Source organism: Pseudophryne corroboree, chromosome 6 (assembly GCF_028390025.1).
Source record: "Pseudophryne corroboree isolate aPseCor3 chromosome 6, aPseCor3.hap2, whole genome shotgun sequence".
Classification (NCBI taxonomy): Eukaryota; Metazoa; Chordata; class Amphibia; order Anura; family Myobatrachidae; genus Pseudophryne; species Pseudophryne corroboree.
In genome coordinates this window covers 334,868,566-334,888,771 of record NC_086449.1, presented here as the reverse complement: position 1 = coordinate 334,888,771, position 20,206 = coordinate 334,868,566, and the positions used below count along the sequence as shown (strand labels likewise).

General features: G+C 44.7%; 1 protein-coding gene and 1 long non-coding RNA gene across 2 annotated transcripts in view; one reads left to right on the top strand and one right to left on the bottom strand.

The window, feature by feature from the left end:
* The window catches only part of LOC134932207 (uncharacterized), a 134,270-nt gene extending 118,974 nt beyond the window's left edge, over positions 1-15,296 (bottom strand). The window contains exon 1 of the long non-coding RNA XR_010179263.1: positions 15,265-15,296. This is a non-coding gene — a long non-coding RNA (uncharacterized LOC134932207). The remainder of the gene's footprint in view (positions 1-15,264) is intronic.
* CSPG4 (chondroitin sulfate proteoglycan 4) overlaps positions 1-20,206 on the top strand; it is a 228,423-nt gene that overhangs the window by 126,830 nt on the left and 81,387 nt on the right. The window contains exons 2-3 of the mRNA XM_063926411.1: positions 5,727-5,878; positions 16,229-19,789. Of these exons, the coding sequence (XP_063782481.1) occupies positions 5,727-5,878; positions 16,229-19,789 (3,713 nt within the window). The remainder of the gene's footprint in view (positions 1-5,726; positions 5,879-16,228; positions 19,790-20,206) is intronic.

The following is a 20,206-nucleotide window of genomic DNA, read 5'->3' as shown; positions in this document are numbered from 1 at the left end:
GTTTATCACTTCCTTATGCCTTCTCCAGGTTAATACATCTGCCCCATTGTCCTCACATCTCTATTTGACATTATCCTACACCCTTTTGCCTACAAATGCTACACTCCAGGTTCCACTCTCTCAGGGTTCTTTTTCTACTTGTCCACCTGCTCCTTTCCTTCACCTCCTCCCCATTCCCCTTCTTATTAGCATACCTCAAAGCTCTGTTTTTGGCCTGCATCTCATTTCCGTCCATACTTTATCCCTCAGTAAGTTCATGACTTCTAATTTACTTCTCTTCCCTTAATCTTGTCATTTTTCATATCACCTGCTGCTGACAGCAAGCTCCTCTTGGATGGGTGTGGTTTATAGGGTCGACTATGTCTAGGTCGACCATGTTTGGGTTGACCACTAATGGTCGACAGTAACTAGGTCGACTGGGATGCTAGGTCGACGGGGCCTCTAGGTCGTCAGGGTCTAGGTCGTCAGGTCAAAAGGTCGACGTGAGTTTTTAATATTTTTTTGTTGTGTTGTTTTCTCCGTACAGTGACCGGGAACACCAACTAGTGCACCGGATCCCCTCTTGGATGCCCTAACACTTCCTTAAAATCAGCTTTCTTAAACTGAAATCGTTATTTTTCGCCTTGCCAATCACCCCCCCCCCCCCCCCCCCACACACACACACACACACACACACACACACACACACACACACACACACACACACACACTCTGTTTAGAGTATGCCTGTTCCCTCCCTGTCCCTTTATGTGTCCACCCTTTGCCCATCTGCAATGTATGCTCTTGTAAGCAGGGCCCTCTCCCCTATGTGGTCTCTCTGTATTTACTTAATTATAATTATTTATGTTTGTAAAGCTATTAACTTGTCTGTTACTGTCCTGATCACTCGTGTACGATGTTATTTTGCTGTATGTTCCATTCACTATTATGCCACTACGGAATCACTGTTGTCTCATATAACTAATAATAATAACTTTTAGTAGGCTGCATTTTCCATTTACGGTTGAGGCACAAGCTGTGCCTAATTCTGCCGGAAACCCCTTTGAGCACATTTGCAACCCACTCACCTATGACTGCACTTCCAGATTTGTTGCTTTTCACATATAGCTCAGTGCAGGCATGTCAGCAGGAGAACTCACATCACTAGGTACTGTAGTATAGTGCTGCAGTACATCTCACACAGTCATCGTCTCTGTACTGTGGCCACGAAACGGGAATGTGTCTGCAGAGCTGATGCCAATCTCTAGGATGTATTGCATGACATGGTTGTAAGGCGGGCACGCCACCTAGCTATCAACAAGGAGGCTGTTAGATCCAGGGGCACAAGTTATGCAATTACACTAACACTATACTTATATTATTTGAGGTATCTCTTTTAATTAGTTCAAATAATTAGAAAACTGGACTTACTTAAGTGAGTTAAATGCTACTGAACATTTTCATTTGTGTATAGTATTCACCATCAAATTCAGTGAACTGTGTTACATAAAAGTGATTTAATACACATTCAGTCTCATTTGTATATGTAGTTACTATGAGATTGGTGCTTCTACTGTGGTACTATGATCACTTTCTGCTACAAACTGAGACCAGAATTGTGGTGCTAAACATACAGCACCCGGATGAATGCCCCCCATGGTGTCTGAAATAGACCATACAAGTACTATATATACATTCCACTAAACAAATCTAAGTAGACAAGTTATTAAATGTTCAGATGACCATCAGTTACCAGAAAACAGCACATGGTTAGCAAAATGTGCAGTAAGTAACAAAATGTGAAATGTGCAGAGCTCAGTGTGCCAGATTTCTAACATTTTATAAACTATTCTCATGCTATGATTTGCAGGAAGTATGCAGCATTATAAAATACAATAAAGGCACACTGATGCTGACTGGGATCTTCACTGCCCATGTGACCTGGGCCTGGCAGTGAAGGAGGGGTTACGCTTCTGTGCTTACACCTAGGTTGGCACATGCACCTGGGTCTCATGTGCGCTTTCTGTTCCAATATAATAAAGCTTTAGTATTACATCAATTATCACATTGAAACTGCACTGTCAACTAGGCTTCCACGAAGCATGTCCGGGCCCCTGCGTATACTTAGGAGGGAAGAGCTGTGGCCTCTGCATTGGTAAGTAGATAGAGTGGGTTGGGTATGCATGACCGGGGGTCAGTATTCCTGCGCCGGTATTGTGACCAGCGGTCTCCTGACCTCCGGTCACGTAACTACCTCCCGATACAGTACGTCAGGGCCGTCTTTTTGGTATGAGCTAAATGGACAGTTGCCAAAGGGCCCCAGGAGTATAAGGTCCCTAGGCTGATAGCTCAGGTCCGCTTTTTGCAGTGGTACCAGATTTTTCAAAATCGGCCCTGGGGAACCGGATATATCCGACTTTAAAGCAGTGGTCCCCATTCAAGCCTGTTAATTGCTCTGTCTGACCTACAGTTTTCTGAGGGTATACTCCAAAAGCTGTGACACTGGCAGCTTGTCTTTACTATGCCCATAACCAGAGATATCACAATTTTGATATGGGAGTGGTGGTTGTTGTTTAATTCCCTGAATGCAAAGGGATGAAAAATAAAGATTTTAAAAAAATGTGTCCTTTACAGTTAACATTTGGGCACTTACCATTTTGGATGTAGCTTTATATATGTACAACAACCCATTTACACATATTTTATGCTTGCCACCTTTTATTTGTCCATTTCTGGAAAACTCTAGAGAGCAGAGGTCCATGTGGGGTGCAGGGTGGCTAGCCCGAGATATACATTATCGTATTCCCACCTCCTACTGTCTGATGCCACATTGTGCTGCAGGGAAGTGGGAGGTTCAGGAAGGCTGGCCTTCTCTCCCAAAATGTAGCATTCTCCCAGAAATTGGAAGTATGGTTTCATGTGTATTTATAAAACATGGATTTAGGTTTAATACAAATGAACAGCTCATATCTATTAAGCTTTATAGCTCATGTTCTCCTTTAAGTATCTGTAATGGCAATTGTATTACTCTATTTTCTCTACAAACATTTTCCACCCACCTAAAAGGTAGTGGATATTTGAAATCACTTTAATTCAGATGCGGCCAGGAGACATTTCTGAAAATATTTTTAAAGCTTTGCATAGACAATAGGATATTCTAAGAAGCAGTGTGATTAGACGATAGGATATTCTGAGAAGAGGAACGATGAAGGAGATATTAAACAAGCATTTCCCAGGGCTGCATTTCTCCAGTATACTGAGTACTTTGGAGGAACAGGAACATAACACTTCTCACCAAGTACAGTGTGTCAGTACTCCGGATGTACTGTACAATGCTGACTGTTTCTAAGCCTTCTGATATCAATCTGAGGACAAGATGAAATTTCTGGCGTTCGGTTGCCTTAAAGCATAAGTAAACTTTGTTCACATAACTTGTATATGATTCCCTCTAACATTATTGTGAATAGTAAATAAAAGTATCAGCTATTAAAGATAAATTAAGTATCTGCATGTTTGGCGTTTAACATATACAGTTGCCTAGAAAATACACTGCACCTTTTAATAAGAGAGAGGGAACGGGGACTGTATGTAGTACTGTTCTATAACTGCACACCCCGTAAAACAGACATCTCTAGATGATAATTTTTCTCAATACAACACACGACTTATTCAACTTTGTACCACGGTATGGTGAGGTGACTATGGGTCATATTTATTAATCAATTCTACCATTAAAATATAAGGAAACTGTTATTTTCCTGCATGTTTAAGTGTGAAATTAAGTATCCCTTAAATTGTATCCATACAAAAAGCTGCTTTCAGTCCGCCAGCCCTCACAGCAGCTGTCCCTATAATTTTCTGTGAAGATGTATTTCACAAACATTTTTATGGATCTTGTCTGAATGGACTATCACTATCTTCAGATGTTGTTAGCCTATTGATTGCAAAGTTGGCGGGCTGAAAGAAGTCACACTGCACATCGCAACTTTTTACACACGGTGAATGCACAGCTGGAAAGCCACTCAAGTGCAGTAGTCAAAAGGGAGTACGTAGGTAGAAGTAAAGTAATTGTGTATTGGTGCCCTTGGGCCTAATTCAGTGCTGATCGCAGCAGCAAATTTGTTAGCAGTTGAGCAAAACCATGGGGGTAATTCCAAGTTGATCGCAGCAGGAAATTTTTTAGCAGTTGGGCAAAACCATGTGCACTGCGAGGGGGGGGGCAGATGTAACATGTGCAGAGAGAGTTAGATTTGGGTGGGATGTGTTCAAAATGAAATCTAAAAATTGCAGTGTAAATTTTAAAGCAGCCAGTATTTACCCTGCACAGAAACAATATAACCCACCCAAATCTAACTCTCTCTGCAAATGTTATATCTGCCCCCCCCCCTGCAGTGCACATGGTTTTGCCCAATTGCTAACAAACTTGCTGCTGCGATCAACTCAGAATTATCCCCATGGTTTTGCCCAACTGCTAACAAATTTGGTGCTGCAATCAACTCTGAATTACCCCGCTTGTTCTGATGATTTACATTGAAACATTTTGGCAGAAAAATGAATCTCTATTGCAGGGGTGGCCAACCCGTGGCTCTTGAGCCGCATGCGGCTCTCCCCTTCAGTTGATGCGGCTCCCGCACTTGTCACTGGTCCCAGATCTGCCTCCTTCACAGGAGGCTTGGGATGCGCTGGCACCTATCCGCTTTGTGCGCGATGTAACGTCATGATGTCACATCGCATAATGAGAGGTGGAGCCACTGCCACGAGGAGAGGAGAGACGCGGTGGCGGGACTCGTGGATGCTGCGGTAATTATGTATTTATCTGGAGCCTGCCTGGGGAGACTTGAGCCTACAGCCTGGAGCCACTTGCCTGCCGTAATGTGTAAAATGGGGACTCTTGCCTGCCATAATGTGTAAAATGGGGACTCTTGCCTGCTGTAATGTGTAAAATGGGGACTCTTGCCTGCCGCAATGTATAAAATAGGGACTCTTGCCTGCCGTAATGTGTAAAATGGGGACTCTACCTGTCGTAATGTGTCAAATGTTTGTGCTTCTCGCCCCCAGTGTAACTAAAAACGGGGATGTGACACACGGTCATGCTCCTACGAACGTCATACTGAAGGCCGACTGCCAAAAATTGGGTGTGGCCTTGTGCCAGTTAGGCCATGGCCCAGTTTTGGGGGCGCACGCATGTTACCGGCTCTTTGGCTTGACTACAGATTTTTTGGGGCTCTTTGCCCCTGAGTGGTTGGCCACCCCTGCTCTATTGCCACAATATGTGAAGATAAGGGTTTTACTAATCGAGGGGGCAAATCGCAAATCATAATAAATGTGCCCTAATGCTGAATAACATACATGATGACTTATTCAGATTTGATTTACTGTATGGTAGGGTGACTGATAATAAACAACACAGACAGTAGCAGTTGGTGTAGTAACTTGTTTCTTTATCCTGTGTATCCTATTCCATAATAATGCCATTTTACGGTATGTAATACGTTAAAGATGTATGGATGGAATGTTATGTGTGTTATGCGTTTATTTGTGCTGCTAACATTAGCAAGACTTCCATATATGTTATGACATTTCCTGATCCATTTTCCTCAGGCCATCATAGCGTGACTCTTTTTTTCCGCCTTTGATTAATCCACAATGGTGTATGAGAGATATGCCCGGACTAGAATACTGACATTTATGTTTGAGTTACACAAACAAAATGACTTCATTAATATGTTTTCCCCTTACTATTACAGGACAACACAATCCAAGAAAACCTGACCTACAGAGGAGGGTGGACTCCAGCCTGCACATGACATTTGTCTCCTCTCAGAGCTCTGGCCTCCTATTTTTTGCAACTGGTAACACGCAGTATCTTCTTCTGGAGCTGGTCAATGGGACCGTAAGGGTAAGACAGCATTCTGCACTAGGGGATCACATTGGGGTTACGGTCGTTAGGTCGACACAACTTAGGTCGACCCTCATTAGGTCGACAATACCATTAGGTCGACATGCATTAGGTCGCTATGGCCGTTAGGTCGACATGTACTAGGTCGACAGGTCAAACAGTCGACATGAGTTTTTCACATTGCTTTTTCATTTTTTGGATTTTTTCATACTTAACTATCCACGTGCACTACAATTGGAATGGTAATCTGCCCGAAGCATGGCGAGCGAAGAAAGCCATGCGAGGGGACACGGTGCACTAATTGGGGTTCCCCCGTCACTTTACGGAGAAAACGACACCAAAAACAGTCAAAAATCTCATATCAACCTATTGACTTGTCGACCTAGTACATGTCAACCTAACGCCCATGTCGACCTAATGCAAGTCGGCCTAATGGCAATGTCGACCTTCAGTGGTCGACCTAATGAGTGTCGACCTAAGTTGGGTCGACCCAACGACCCATACCCTCACATTGGAGGTGTACAGACCACAATTATAGAAGAAAGACCATTATTTTAATTATAGAAAAAAGATGATTACTATAATTGTAGACAAAAGACCATTATTTTTCAAGCATTTAATCGAGATTTCCACCTTCACAAAATTTTAACTCATTTGATTTATTAAATGTTTACAAAATATACTGCCTTATAGTTCTTGATTCCTTTTTTCATGACAGCCTTTAGATATGTTAGAATTATTTATTTTTATTGCACTAGGAGTTGACACAGCTCAGCTCTACTCTACAAGGATATAGGTATATGGGGGGTCATTCCGAGTTGATCAATCACACTGACATGCGGGGGGACGCCCAGCACAGGGCTATCCCGCCCCGCATGTCAGTGCCGCCCCCCCACCCCCCACCCCCCTGCACAAGTGCAAAGGCATCACACAGCGGCGATGCCTTTGCACTTCAAGAGTATCTCCCGGGGATGTTTATTGGAAGGACGACTTCCCGACTTGACCATCTCCCTTGAAACTGCACCCCCTGGGTGTGACTGCTCCCCAACGTTTGATGCTTGTTTCTGTGGTTAGCAGAATCCAATTCTGAATCCCGAACCACAGAAGGGAGATTCTGGCTTTTGGAGACAGACAGACCCTCTGGTGCATGTGAAGATGCGATCCGGACCATTTGTCCATCAGATCCAGCTGGAAGGGCCTCGCATGAAACCTCCCGTACTGAAGCACTTCGTAATAGGCCACCATTTTCACCAGAAGGCGAATGCACAGATGCACCGAGATCCGGGTTGGCTTCAGGACAACCTGAACCATCGACTGGATTTCCATAGCCTTCTCCAAGGGAAGGAACACTCTTTGAGACTCTGTGTCCAGTATCATTCCCAGGAAGGAGAGCCTCTGCGTCGGTTCCAGGTGAGATTTTGGTAAGTTCAGAATCCACACGTGATCCAGGAGTAGTCTGGTTGAGAGGCCAATGCTGTCCAACAACCACTCCCTGGACAGTGCCAGGTACGGAATTATGTTCACTCCCTGTTTGTGGAGTAGAAACATCATCTCTGCCATCACCTTGGTGAACACTCTCGGTGCCGTGGAGAGACCAAATGGCAGGGCCTGGAACTGGTAGTCCTGCAGTGCAAACTGTAGATAAGCCTGATGATGCGGCCAGATCGGAATGTGAATGTACGCATCCTTGATATCCAGAGACACTAGGAATTCTTCCTCCTCCAGACCTAAGATCACCGCACTCAGAGACTCCCTCTTGAATTTGAACACTCTTAAGTACGGGTTCAACGACTTGAGGTTCAATATCGGTCTTACCGAACCGTCCGGTTTCTGTACTACAAACAAGTTGGAATAATATCCTTTGTTTTGCAGATGAGGTGTAACTGGAACAATGAACTATGTCTGTACCAGTTTTTGAATGGCGTCTTGTAAGCCTGATTTGAAGAATCTGTGAGGTGGGAGCTCCTGAATCTCCAGTCTGTAGCCCTGGTAAATCAGATCTATGACCCAGGGATCCTGGCATGATGTTGTCCAGATGTGACTGAAAAATTCTAGTCGGGCTCCCACCTGCCAGTCTTCTAGGCATCGCGGCCCACAGTCATGCTGAAGGTTTTGAGGAAGCAGAGCTTGAGCTCTGCTCCTGTGAACTGGCAGTTGCTGGTTTTCGTGGTTTACCTCTGGCACCTCTGGTGGCTGTAGAAGAACCTCTGGTTTTGCCCTTAAACTTGGCAGTCTGAAAGGACTGTAGATTAGGTCCTGAGTAGGCCTTCCTGGCCGGGGGAGCTGCAGTAGGAAGGTACGTGGACTTACCCACAGTAACTTTGGAGATCCATTTGTCTAATTTGTATCCAAATAAGGCCTCTCCTGTGAAGGGTAGGCCTTCCACGCCTTTCCTGGAGCCCTCGTCAGCAGTTCACTGGCATAGCCATAAGCCACTGCCATAACAGTGGTGCGTGCATTAAGCATTAAGCATTGGCTTCCACCATAAAATCCTGTATATGTTGCAGGAGTAAAATAATCTCCCCTGAGACAAGGTACCTAACCCCTCAATTAGGTTACCCAACCATTTGGCAATGGCCTTAGTAATCCACCCACATGCTATAGTGGGTCTCTGGTCCACCCCGACAGCTGTATACAAAGATTTGAGTGTATTCTCAATTCTACGATCGGCCATGTCTTTTAAGGATGCTGCACCCGGGACAGGCAATACAATTTTCCGTGACAGCCTAGATACAGATGCATCCACTATTGGTGGATTTTCCCATTTTTTTCTATCCTCAGGAGGAAAGGGAAAAGATGATATCAACCTTTTAGGGATTTGAAATTTCCTATCAGTATTAACCCACGGTTCTTCAAACAGGGTATTTAGAGATTCTCCAGTCTCCTCTGTTACCTTATCAGGGATATGTAGAATTATTCCCTGTGACGGAGTAGCCTTCCCCACCTCTGAGTCCACCTACACTTCCTCCATGTCTTACCTCTCATCATCAGAGTGAGACTGCAGGATATGGGCCAAAAGACGTTTTTGCAGACAAATGGTAGGGGACTGAGACGCTGGTTTAGGTACTGAGTCTCTGTTCATAAACTCAGTCATCGATTTTCTTAAGTACTGCGTCTCTTTCTCATTGCGGGACAATTTAGTACAGGGGTGGCCAACCACTCAGGGGCAAAGAGCCCCAAAAAATCTGTAGTCAAGCCAAAGAGCCGGTAACATGCGTGCGCCCCCAAAACTGGGCCATGGCCTAACTGGCACAAGGCCACACCCAATTTTTGGCAGTCGGCCTTCAGTATGACGTTCGTAGGAGCATGACCGTGTGTCACATCCCCGTTTTTAGTTACACTGGGGGCGAGAAGCACAAACATTTGACACATTACGACAGGTAGAGTCCCCATTTTACACATTACGGCAGGCAAGAGTCCCTATTTTATACATTGCGGCAGGCAAGAGTCCCCATTTTACACATTACAGCAGGCAAGAGTCCCCATTTTACACATTATGGCAGGCAAGAGTCCCCATTTTACACATTACGGCAGGCAAGTGGCTCCAGGCTGTAGGCTCAAGTCTCCCCAGGCAGGCTCCAGATAAATACATAATTACCGCAGCATCCACGAGTCCCGCCACCGCGTCTCTCCTCTCCTCGTGGCAGTGGCTCCACCTCTCATTATGCGATGTGACATCATGACGTTACATCGCGCACAAAGCGGATAGGTGCCAGCGCATCCCAAGCCTCCTGTGAAGGAGGCAGATCTGGGACCAGTGACAAGTGCGGGAGCCGCATCAACTGAAGGGGAGAGCCGCATGCGGCTCAAGAGCCACGGGTTGGCCACCCCTGATTTAGTAGAAATATTGGAAATCATTCCCATAATGGAATCCAGCCAAGCTGGCTCTGCCCCGCTACCCTGGGAAGGTACACTGCACTGAGTACACTGCAGTGAATCTCCTGGAGAAGAGGAACACTGTGCCTTACATGAAACACACTCTTTGTCTGAAATACTGTGACAGTGACAGCACACACACAGGAACAGGTTAAATGCACAATTAACCCACAAAGAGCCATTCAAGAGAGACACAGAGATAGCCTGGAGCCAGCACACAGCGCTCATACTGCTAATGCCAAGCTTAGCCGGGACACAGACTAAGTACCCAGATTGTGGACTTAGTCCACTAGTAAGTGTCCCCCCCCCCGCCCCTGCTATGACCCCCTGGTACCGCAGAGGTAATCTGGAGTTTCTCCGGAGGAGCTGCGCGTCCCTGTCAGTCAGCGTCTTTGTCAACTGCGGAGGGAAAATGGCGCTGGTGAACTGCTGGATCCGCTCCTTTAATGGTGCGCAGCCTTTTCACTTTTTATACTGGCTGAGGTAATTTTAGTGCTTAAAATGCGGTCAGCTGCCTTTTAAGTCTGTAGTGCCAGTCTGGATACTGTGTACACCCGTAGTGGACTTAGACTCAGTTCGCTCCCTCAGATGCGGTGCGTCTGGAGATCCAGCCACCCCACGTAGAAGCCGTGCGTCTTCGTACCCTCAATCTGCCATAATGGCCAGCGACCCGCTAACCGAGACGCCGGCTGAGTACTCACCACTCTTCTATCTTCTGGCTCTGTTAGGGGTGGCGGTGTGCTGCGGGAATGTACGCTCGCCATGGTGGGGCTTGTGAATTGTTCCTTCAAGGGATAGTGTCCTGTCAGCGGGGAACCGGACCATTAACCATTCAAGAGGTTCCCCGCCCCCCCTAAGTCCCTCAAAGCAGGCAGGCTGGTGCCATCCAGACCTGCCTGAAAATAACAAACATACAAAATAAATGCAGAAAACTCTTCAAGAGCTTCCAGCGACGTGACCAGCTCGTCCGGGAATATTTTCTAAACTGAGTCTGGTAGGAGGGGCATAGAGGGAGGAGCCAGCGCACACTATCAAATTCTTAAAGTGCCTAAGGCTCCTAGTGGCTCCATCTATACCCCATGGTACTAAGTGGATTCCCAGTATCCCCTAGGACGTAAGAGAAACGTGTATTTAATTTATAATAAAGAGGGTGTGATTTGTAAGGTGCAGGGAGGAAAAGATAGCAGCGGCTATCAATTAACTTAATTTAATGGTGTCACTGAACACATGAAATGGAGAGGAGAGATGCCCATCTACATAGCAGGAGCCCGGCAGCAGCCAACTCCATTGCCTCCCACAGTTATGCCTCTGGTAGAGACTCCTTTGTTCAAGTTATTTTAATTTTTGTCATACTATATGGAACACACCACATACAGCTCACATTTTGTGCACCATATTTAGAAACATTGTATGACATAGCCTAATATTCAAATAAAGAAAGTAATACAGAAATACAGTTGTGGAATAATTCAGTTCATGTTTGATTAAAAAGATCACAATGTGGACCAAAGAACCTGTAGGCTACTTCTAAGTACCCACCCCCAAACAATGAGAATTAATAACAGAAATTAGAAAAATGATGATGTATTGTAGTCTGACAAGTGCTCCATGTCTTATTTATCCAGTGTCCTCTGCTCAATTGCTGGGCAACAATGTGTGCAAGACCAGTGCCAGAGTCTTTGTCTTCACTGTGTAGCACCATCTTCCCGAAGATGACACAGAGGAACCTGCTTGCCAGCACAAAGCATGTATAATCTGTGGGCAGTGAAAGGTCCCCCTGGACTCAGGTGCCCATGTGCACTGCGCACCCTGCACCCATTATAAATATGCCTATGTAACCACATACGACTATCCTCAAATCGCATCAAATAGCCTTGTTTGGCACATCACAGTGCCATATGTCCTGCCATATACTTTTTCCCAAACTATGCATCTTATTTCATCACTAATGCAAAAAGAGTATAATGCGTGAGTACTGTGGACACAGCTCTGGCTTTCCAAGTAGTTGCTGTGTGCAACTTAGACTCTAACATGGGGAAAAGAGGTTAATGAGGATGAACACAAGTAAGCCACGCCATGCATCGCGTCTCGTTTTGTTGCGGCTTTATACCATTCCTGTATGATACAAATACTAATTTTAAGTGCCTAGTACACTAGGAGGGGTTCATTAGGGGAAGCTGGCGGCCGGGATCCCAACAGTCGAAATACCAACGTCGGGATCCCGATTGCGAAGAAGCCGACAGGGGTGAGTAAGGAGTGTTATGCCCTCTCCCCTTCCCTCCCTAACCCTAACCTTCCCTACCCACTGCCTAACCCTAACCTCCCCCTTAGTGCAAATCCCTAACCTTCCCCTTAGTGCCTAACCCCCATAAGTGGCTAAACCTAACCCTCCCGCTCCGCAGCCTATCCCTAACCTTCAGAGGTGGGTGCCTAGCCCTAACCCCCTCCCCGCACCCTAACCCTCCCTTGGCGCAGCCTAACCCTAACCCTTTGCCCCCCCATCCCTGCCTAAACCTTACACCCCCTCCCCGTTTCCCCTCCGTGGCCTACCTCTTCAGCGGTGCGGTGTCAGGACCTTCGGCATCCTGGCTGTCGGGATTCCGACGCCGGGATGTCTACCTATTCAGGATGCCGGTGTCAGCATTCGGAATAGTGTTGGGATTCCAGTGTAGGTAATCTGTCTGCCGTGAACCCGATAAGCGGGATCCTGTTTGCATCCCCACTAGGAGATGTATCAAGCCTTCTAAAGAGTCAAGAAGTTGCCCATAGCAACCTAGCAACCAGTCAGCTTCTAATTATTATATTATAGAATGTACTTAATAAATGCTAGCTAGAAGCTGGTTGTTGCTATGGGCAACTTCTCCACTTGTTCACAAGGTATGATACATCTCCCCTGGGGGCATATGTATTAAGTCTGGAGAAGTGATAAAGTGGAAGGTGATAACGCACCAGCCAGCCAGTCAGCTCCTGTCATTTTTCAAACCCACGGGGATATGTACTAAGCAGTGAAAATAGTGGAGAAGTGAGCCATGGTAACCAATCAGCATTGAAGTAACATTTATAATTTGCATACTATAAAATTATACAGAGCAGCTGATTGGTTGCCATGGGCAACTTCTTCACGGACCCAATTCTCCACTATGGGGGTAATTCCAAGTTGATCGCAGCAGGAAATTTTTTAGCAGTTGGGCAAAACCATGGTGGTCATTCCGAGTTGATCCCTCGTTATTTTTTTTTCGCAACGGAGCGATTAGTCGCTAATGCGCATGCGCAATGTCCGCAGTGCGACTGCGCCAAGTAAATTTGCTATTAAGTTTGGTATTTTACTCACGGCATTACAAGGTTTTTCTTCGTTCTGGTGATCGTAGTGTGATTGACAGGAAGTGGGTGTTTCTGGGCGGAAACTGGCCGTTTTATGGGAGTGTGCGAAAAAACGCTGCCGTTTCTGTGAAAAACGCGGGAGTGGCTGGAGAAACGGGGGAGTGACTGGGCGAACGCTGGGTGTGTTTGTGACGTCAAACCAGGAACGAAACTGACTGAACTGATCGCAGTGGCAGAGTAAGTCTCGAGCTACTCAGAAACTGCTAAGAACTGTCTATTCGCAAATCTGCTAATCTTTCGTTCGCAAATCTACTATGCTAAGATTCACTCGCCAGTAGGCGGCGGCTTAGCGTGTGCAAAGCTGCTAAAAGCAGATTGCGAGCGAACAACTCGGAATGAGGGCCCATGTGCACTGCAGGGGAGGCAGATATAACATTTGCAGAGAGAGTTAGATTTGGGTGGGTTATTTTATTTCTGTGCAGGGTAAATACTGGCTGCTTTATTTTTACACTGCAAATTAGATTGCAGATTGAACACACCACACCCAAATCTAACTCTCTCTGCCAGGGCCGGTTCTGGCGCTCTGAGCGCCCCGGGCGGCAATAGGGGCGTGGCTTCATACAGGGGGCGTGGTCATTTACGCCCCCTGTACAGACTGAAATGATGTGCGGTGCGTGATGACGTCATCGTGCACCGCACAGTAAAGGACCTCTCCACGAAGGGAAACTAGACGCGTACGCGTCTAGTTTCCCTTCACAGCGGCAGCGGGGGGGCAGCAGCCAGCGGGGGCACACAGCAGCAGCGGCTCTTGCCCTGGTGCGGCGCCCTCCGGATGGCGCCCTGCGCCCTCCGGAAGGCGGCGCCCGGGCAAAAGTCCTGCTTGCCCGTGGCAAGATCCGCTACTGCTCTCTGCACATGTTATATCTGCCTCCCCTGCAGTGCATATGGTTTTGCCCAATTGCTAACAGAATTCCTGCTGCGATCAACTTGGAATTACCCCCTATGTTCACTTAGTACATACCCCCCCCCCCCCCCCCCGCCCACACACACACACACACCTGTAACTTGACAGTTAGGAGCTGATTGGCTGGTGCGTTATCACCTTCTCCAGGCTGAATGAATCTGCCCCTGGTTTATTATATTGTGTCACAGTCAAAATATTGACATTTATTAGGCATACTCAATATGTGGACATTGACCAGGATGACATTCAGCATGTTGACATTGATGTAATGTCGACATTATTGTAATGTTGACTGTGTCTTTTTAATGTCACTCTATCCTCAACTGTAATGCTAACCCTAATCCTAAAGCACATGTTAACATTTTCAGGTGTCAACATTTATGATGTCAACATTTTAACAATGGCTGCACTATGATGCAAATAAACGCTAATTCAGAAAAGTACAAAAGTCTGGGAATCGCCATCTATGATGGAGCATCTAGGTCGCACCATGTGTTTTGCATTCAGGTGGCGCAAAAAGGATAGGTGTATGAACACACATCTGTACAATCTGGTGACCATTCAGCCCTTATGTTCAGCAATATTTAAGGCTGTTATAGGCCCTACACACTGTCCGACAATCGTTATCATTATTGAACGAGATAACGTTCATATCTTTGAGTGTGGTGTCACCAGCGATCAACGATGCGCGGCCCCGCGCTCGTTCATCGCTGGTGCTCCGTCGGCTGTGCATGCAGGCCAATATGGACAATCTCGTCCATATTTGCCTGCACTTGTATGGAGCTGGGTGACGGAGGGAGTGAAGAAACTTCACTCCCCCCGTCACTGCCCCCTCCCCCCCGCCGCCGGGTCGCCCGTCTGCCTTATCGGCAGTCGGGCAGCTCGGCGGATCGTCGTGTCTGTAGGGCCCTTTAGTGTGGTTGGAAAATTACCATTTGCATAAGCAGATAAAGGCCGCTTTACAAATATTCTCAATAATGTTATAATTATTTTCACAAGATGATTATAAGAGTCATTTTCAGGACAGGTACACTGCAGTTATGGACCAGATACTGCCTGCAATATTCGTTTATGTATAACCATTGCAGATTCCACTTTGATAACATGTTTAGATATCTTCAAAGCCCTGGTTAATGCATGTATTTCACACAAATTACAGGATTTCCCCTCAATCATGATTGTTTTCACTGATATGTTGAGATTTGTACAGATACCTCTCACTTACACTGTCACCTGCATCCCAACTGTAACATATCTGGAGACCTTTGTACTTTATAGCAGATATTGGGCTAAAAAGAAGAAAGCAAAATATAAGTAAGAGGTAATGATAAAGAGATCACAGAAAGACAGGAGCCGAGTGGCTGAGACAGAGAATGACAGGTAGTAAAACTGAGAGTGTTATTAATAAATATAGACACATTTTCAGCAAGCCTATGAGGATTATAGAGTGTTATAGCAGACAAAAAGATGACATACATCAGTGATTCTCAGACCTGACTCTTTCATGGAGTACAGATGTGTGTAATACGGACACAGAAAATACCGCAGATGTAGGATTTAGGTGCTGTGACAGGGACATAGCTACAGAACCTTATAAATAGAAGAAAAATGTCTTTGAAATATAAGAAGTCACAGTAATGCACATTTCCAGAAAGATTTAACAGATATATTAGTAAAGATATACTTGTACAGTGGCACACACACTCATACACGTACAACACAAACTTCCGCTGCAAAGCAGTTTATTCCTATAATCCTAATCAAGACCAGATGTGGTGCTTTGGGATTTAGAAATGATCCTTAACTACCCCCATCTGTCCATGCACACACACATTGCTCTTCACATAGCCTCACACAACTATGGATCCAGATACAAATCCCCACGGCTTGTGTCCATATGGTATATTTGCAGACAGACTTCTCTGTTTCGCTTAGCAAAAGTGCTGTGCACACAGACCTGTTTCCATGCATGCACATCCATAGATTCGTTTTTCAGCCACACTGTGCCGATTTATTTTATTTAAATTCTAATAAAGTGTGACATATACATTCACCTTACATAAACATGTCAATAAAGAGGCAGACATATAGATATAGTAGTTAGACTCATAGGTGAGGCATTCTATATATGAATAAAAATACTCATAGTAAGTACTTAATGTTGCAACATGTCTTTTTTTTTTTTATAGGCCCGGCTGGAACGAGGTTCAGGAGAATCCATTCTAAACTCTCCAACATCAATGTTTTTGAAAAGCAGTGAGACCCATACACTAGATTTGATGGTTACAGAATCCCTGATGTCTTTAACACTGGACAACTTTACCAGTATCATGGACCTCCCATGGCCACCACAGAAGCTGTACATACAAAATGCCATATTTCTCGGTGGAAATGGTGGAAATAGCATTCCATACCATTTGCAAGGTATTCCTAATTTTCATGGCTGCATGCTGGAGGCCAAATTTAATAATATGGACCTACTCTCTGGCAATCTTCCTCAAGTGGAGTTTCATGGAAATTGGGAAAATTGCCATTTAGAAAATCTGTCTAACTCTGCTTTATCCTTTGGCTTCCTGGGACCACGTTCATATCTAAAGTTTCCGAGCTGGGATATCAGAACACATGGGTCTATTCAAATGACCCTGGAGACCTCCAGACCAGGTCGTGCTCCACTTATTTACCAACCTGGACCACACAGAAGCTATTTATATGTTGAGATTTCTGGAGGTCACCTGCAGGGAACACTAGATACAGGAGTATCTGCTGTTAAAATTCAAAACTTGGTGTATATAAGTGACAGTCAGCCACACACTGTTCATATTTCTGTGGATAATAGTAAAATGCAACTTATTGTGGATGAAACCTCCTCCCAAGTCTCTCTTGATAGTCTGAGACAAAAGTCGGATTTCCTAGGTGATCTTTATATTGGAGGCGTGGATCATATTACATTGGCAAAGATGAGGGAAGATCCACTTGGTAGTATGTTCATAGACGACATGGAATATAAATCTTTCTCTGGCTGCATCACAGACTTGAAAATAAACAAGAAGAAGATGGGAATATGGGATGCTTTGGTTATCCAAGATGTTACAGATGGCTGTCATCAGTATGATGACTATGCTGAATATGAAGGGGACACTTCTTCTGTTCTTCCCACCACTACTACAAGGCCCACAGTTTTTAGGAGTCTTTCGGACACTTGCAAGATGGAACCCAGTAATCCAACCTTTCTTCTGAACCCTAAGCCCTTACCAGTGACAAGAGGGGGATCTTCTGTCTTAGAGTTGAAATATGTCCATCCCACAATTGATTTGGCCAAAGCTGGAATACGTAAATCTCAGATAGTTTTCACAGTGGTTGGTGACACGCAACATGGACAACTGGAACTTGATATCCCAGGTGCCGAAGCTAGACGGAAATTTACATTACTTGATGTCAGCAATCACAGAGTACGTTATGTACATGATGGGTCAGAGTCACATGAAGACCAACTGATGTTGGAAGTGTCTCTGGCCAGCGACATAAATGTTCCTGAGTGTCTGAGAAAGGCCCATCGTTACAATCTTACAATAAATATTTCCCCTTTAACAGCTATACCTGTCATAGAGTTCCCTAAAGGGAATGCATTAGGAATTTTATCACATGGATGGTTGGTTTTCACAATGGATATTATCAAGATCACAGACTCAGATACACCATGTGACCTTCTCACCATTTTTGTCACTGGTAATTCCAGAGAAGGACATGTACAATTTCAACACAAACCCGGAGAATCCATTAGTGAATTCTCCTGCAGGGATTTAGAAAAAGGTGCTGTGGCCTTCATTCATAAGTCTGGACAACAAGCACAGATCACACTTCAAGCCAGTGATGGAACATCCAGAAGCACCCCAGAGCATGTCATCTTTATAGTGCTGGAGCCTCAAATGAACATAACTCAGAAAGCTTTAGTTGTATCCCAGGGAGCATCTGCACTGCTCAGTCCTTTGAACCTACCTACAGTGACCAATACAGATAAACTGGGAATAGAAGTCATATATCAATTAGTTGAGCACCCCAGGCTAGGGGTGATACAGAGATTGGTGTCTGGAGACAACTGGAAAGTGACTGAGGAATTCAGACAAAGTGACTTGGAAAGAGCTGGTGTAAGGTATCTCAGTACAATTGCAGAACTTAGTGAGGAAGAGGTTACCGAGGATCTGAAAATCCAGCTAAAACTTGAAACTCAGGTAGTAAGTAATAACACATTTCGAGTCAAAGTGAAGAGGTCAAGTGTACAGATGATGAGGATGATCTCCCTGAAATTGGGAAGGAAACGTAAAGTGAACCTTACAGAAAATCAGTTACAGGTAGACACAGAAATTCAGGGCCAAGAACTGGCATCATACAAATACTTGATTTCTCAATCTCCTAGAAAGGGAAATCTGCTATTTGATGGACAGAGGCTTATGGAAGGCTCCCGTTTTACCCAAGAAGACCTAGGGAAGGAGCGGATCAGCTATGCAGCTACAGTCCAAAACACAAAAGATATGGAGGACCAGTTTCAATTCCAAGTGTTATATGGCACCAAGAATTCCCCAGTATACACATACAAAATTCTGATTGGTGTAGATCCAGATGCCCCACAACTTATTAATCAACTATTGCATGTACTAGAGGGTGGGGAAGAGGTAATAACACCAGAACATCTTTTTCTTAAAAGTGGAAGAAGTGCTAGTTTTACTTATGAAGTCATAGATGGTCCTCAACATGGAATATTAATTCGTAAGGGAAATCCGCAGTCCGGAGATTTTACAGAAGAAGGGATAACAGAATTCACTAATGAGGATATTCTTGAAGGACTTCTTTTTTATCAGCATGATGGTTCAGAAACCACAGAAGATGATATACCATTTGTAGCCTCTAGGCAGCAGGAAGGCAGTGCCTCTGATATCAGTGGAGAAGGAGAGGATGACGAACAGGAGGTGGTAAGAGGTGTTTTCCGTGTCTCTATTCAGCCAGTTAATGATAATCCCCCATTGCAAATAGTTCACAAAGTGTTCACTGTGGTTCGTGATGGACAGAAGTTGCTAACTACCAATGATATTGCATTCTTAGACCCAGACTCAGGTTCAACAGACTCACAAATAGTGCTGGTTAGATATGGGGTGCCATTCGGAAAAATAGTATTTTTGGATGACCCCTCACTCGTAGTTATGAGATTCACACAAGAGGATATCAGAAGAAACAGAATTCTGTTTATCCATAGTGGTCCTGACCTGGGTTATTTACAGTTACGGGTGTCTGATGGGCTTCATCATCTTACCACTATTTTAGAGGTACAAGCATCTGACCCTTTCATCCACATTGCTAATATTACCACACTGAATGTGTTATCAGGAGATAAGGGAACCCTGACAGCCACAAATCTCAAACTGGAAACCAACTTGGACTTACGCACAGAAGAAGACATTAAGTACTACATCAATACTAAACCAAGATGGGGAGAAGTTTTGAAGGACGGAAACCCCACAGATTCATTTTCACAACAAGATTTGACAGATGGATTAATAGTTTATCAGCACAGTGGAGAAGGAATTAACAGGGATCATTTCAGGATTTCAGTTGAGGCAAACCAGGTAGTTGCAGTTGGTGACATCAAGGTACAGATAATCTCTAATTCTCCACCTGTGACTCTGAATGTAATACATAATGAGAAAGTCTACGTCTTCCAAGGAGAGGCAGCAGAGATCAAGAAGGACTATCTTATGGTGAGTTTTTACATTAACACACTGATAATGTTATTTTATATATATTACATGCGTCTTACCTCCCTGGAGGCAAAGAAACACAGGGGTATATTTACTGAGGTATGTGTTTTTAAGAAGTGGAGATGTTGCCCATAGCAACCAATCAGATTCCACTTAACATTTATCTAGCTGCTTCTAGAAGATAATAGCTAGAAACTGATTGGATGCTATCGGCAATATCTCCACTTCTAAAAAAAACTCACACCTTAGTAAGTATACCCCGTGTCTTGATAATGAGACTGTGTACGTGGCCACTGAAATTACCAGCTCTGTTATTGAAAATTATTTGTACTAAGCAATCCTGTTTCTTTTGCCATGAATGTTTATTTGCACATTCCAATTCACATGTTCACATTCACCATCTCTAAATATATATAT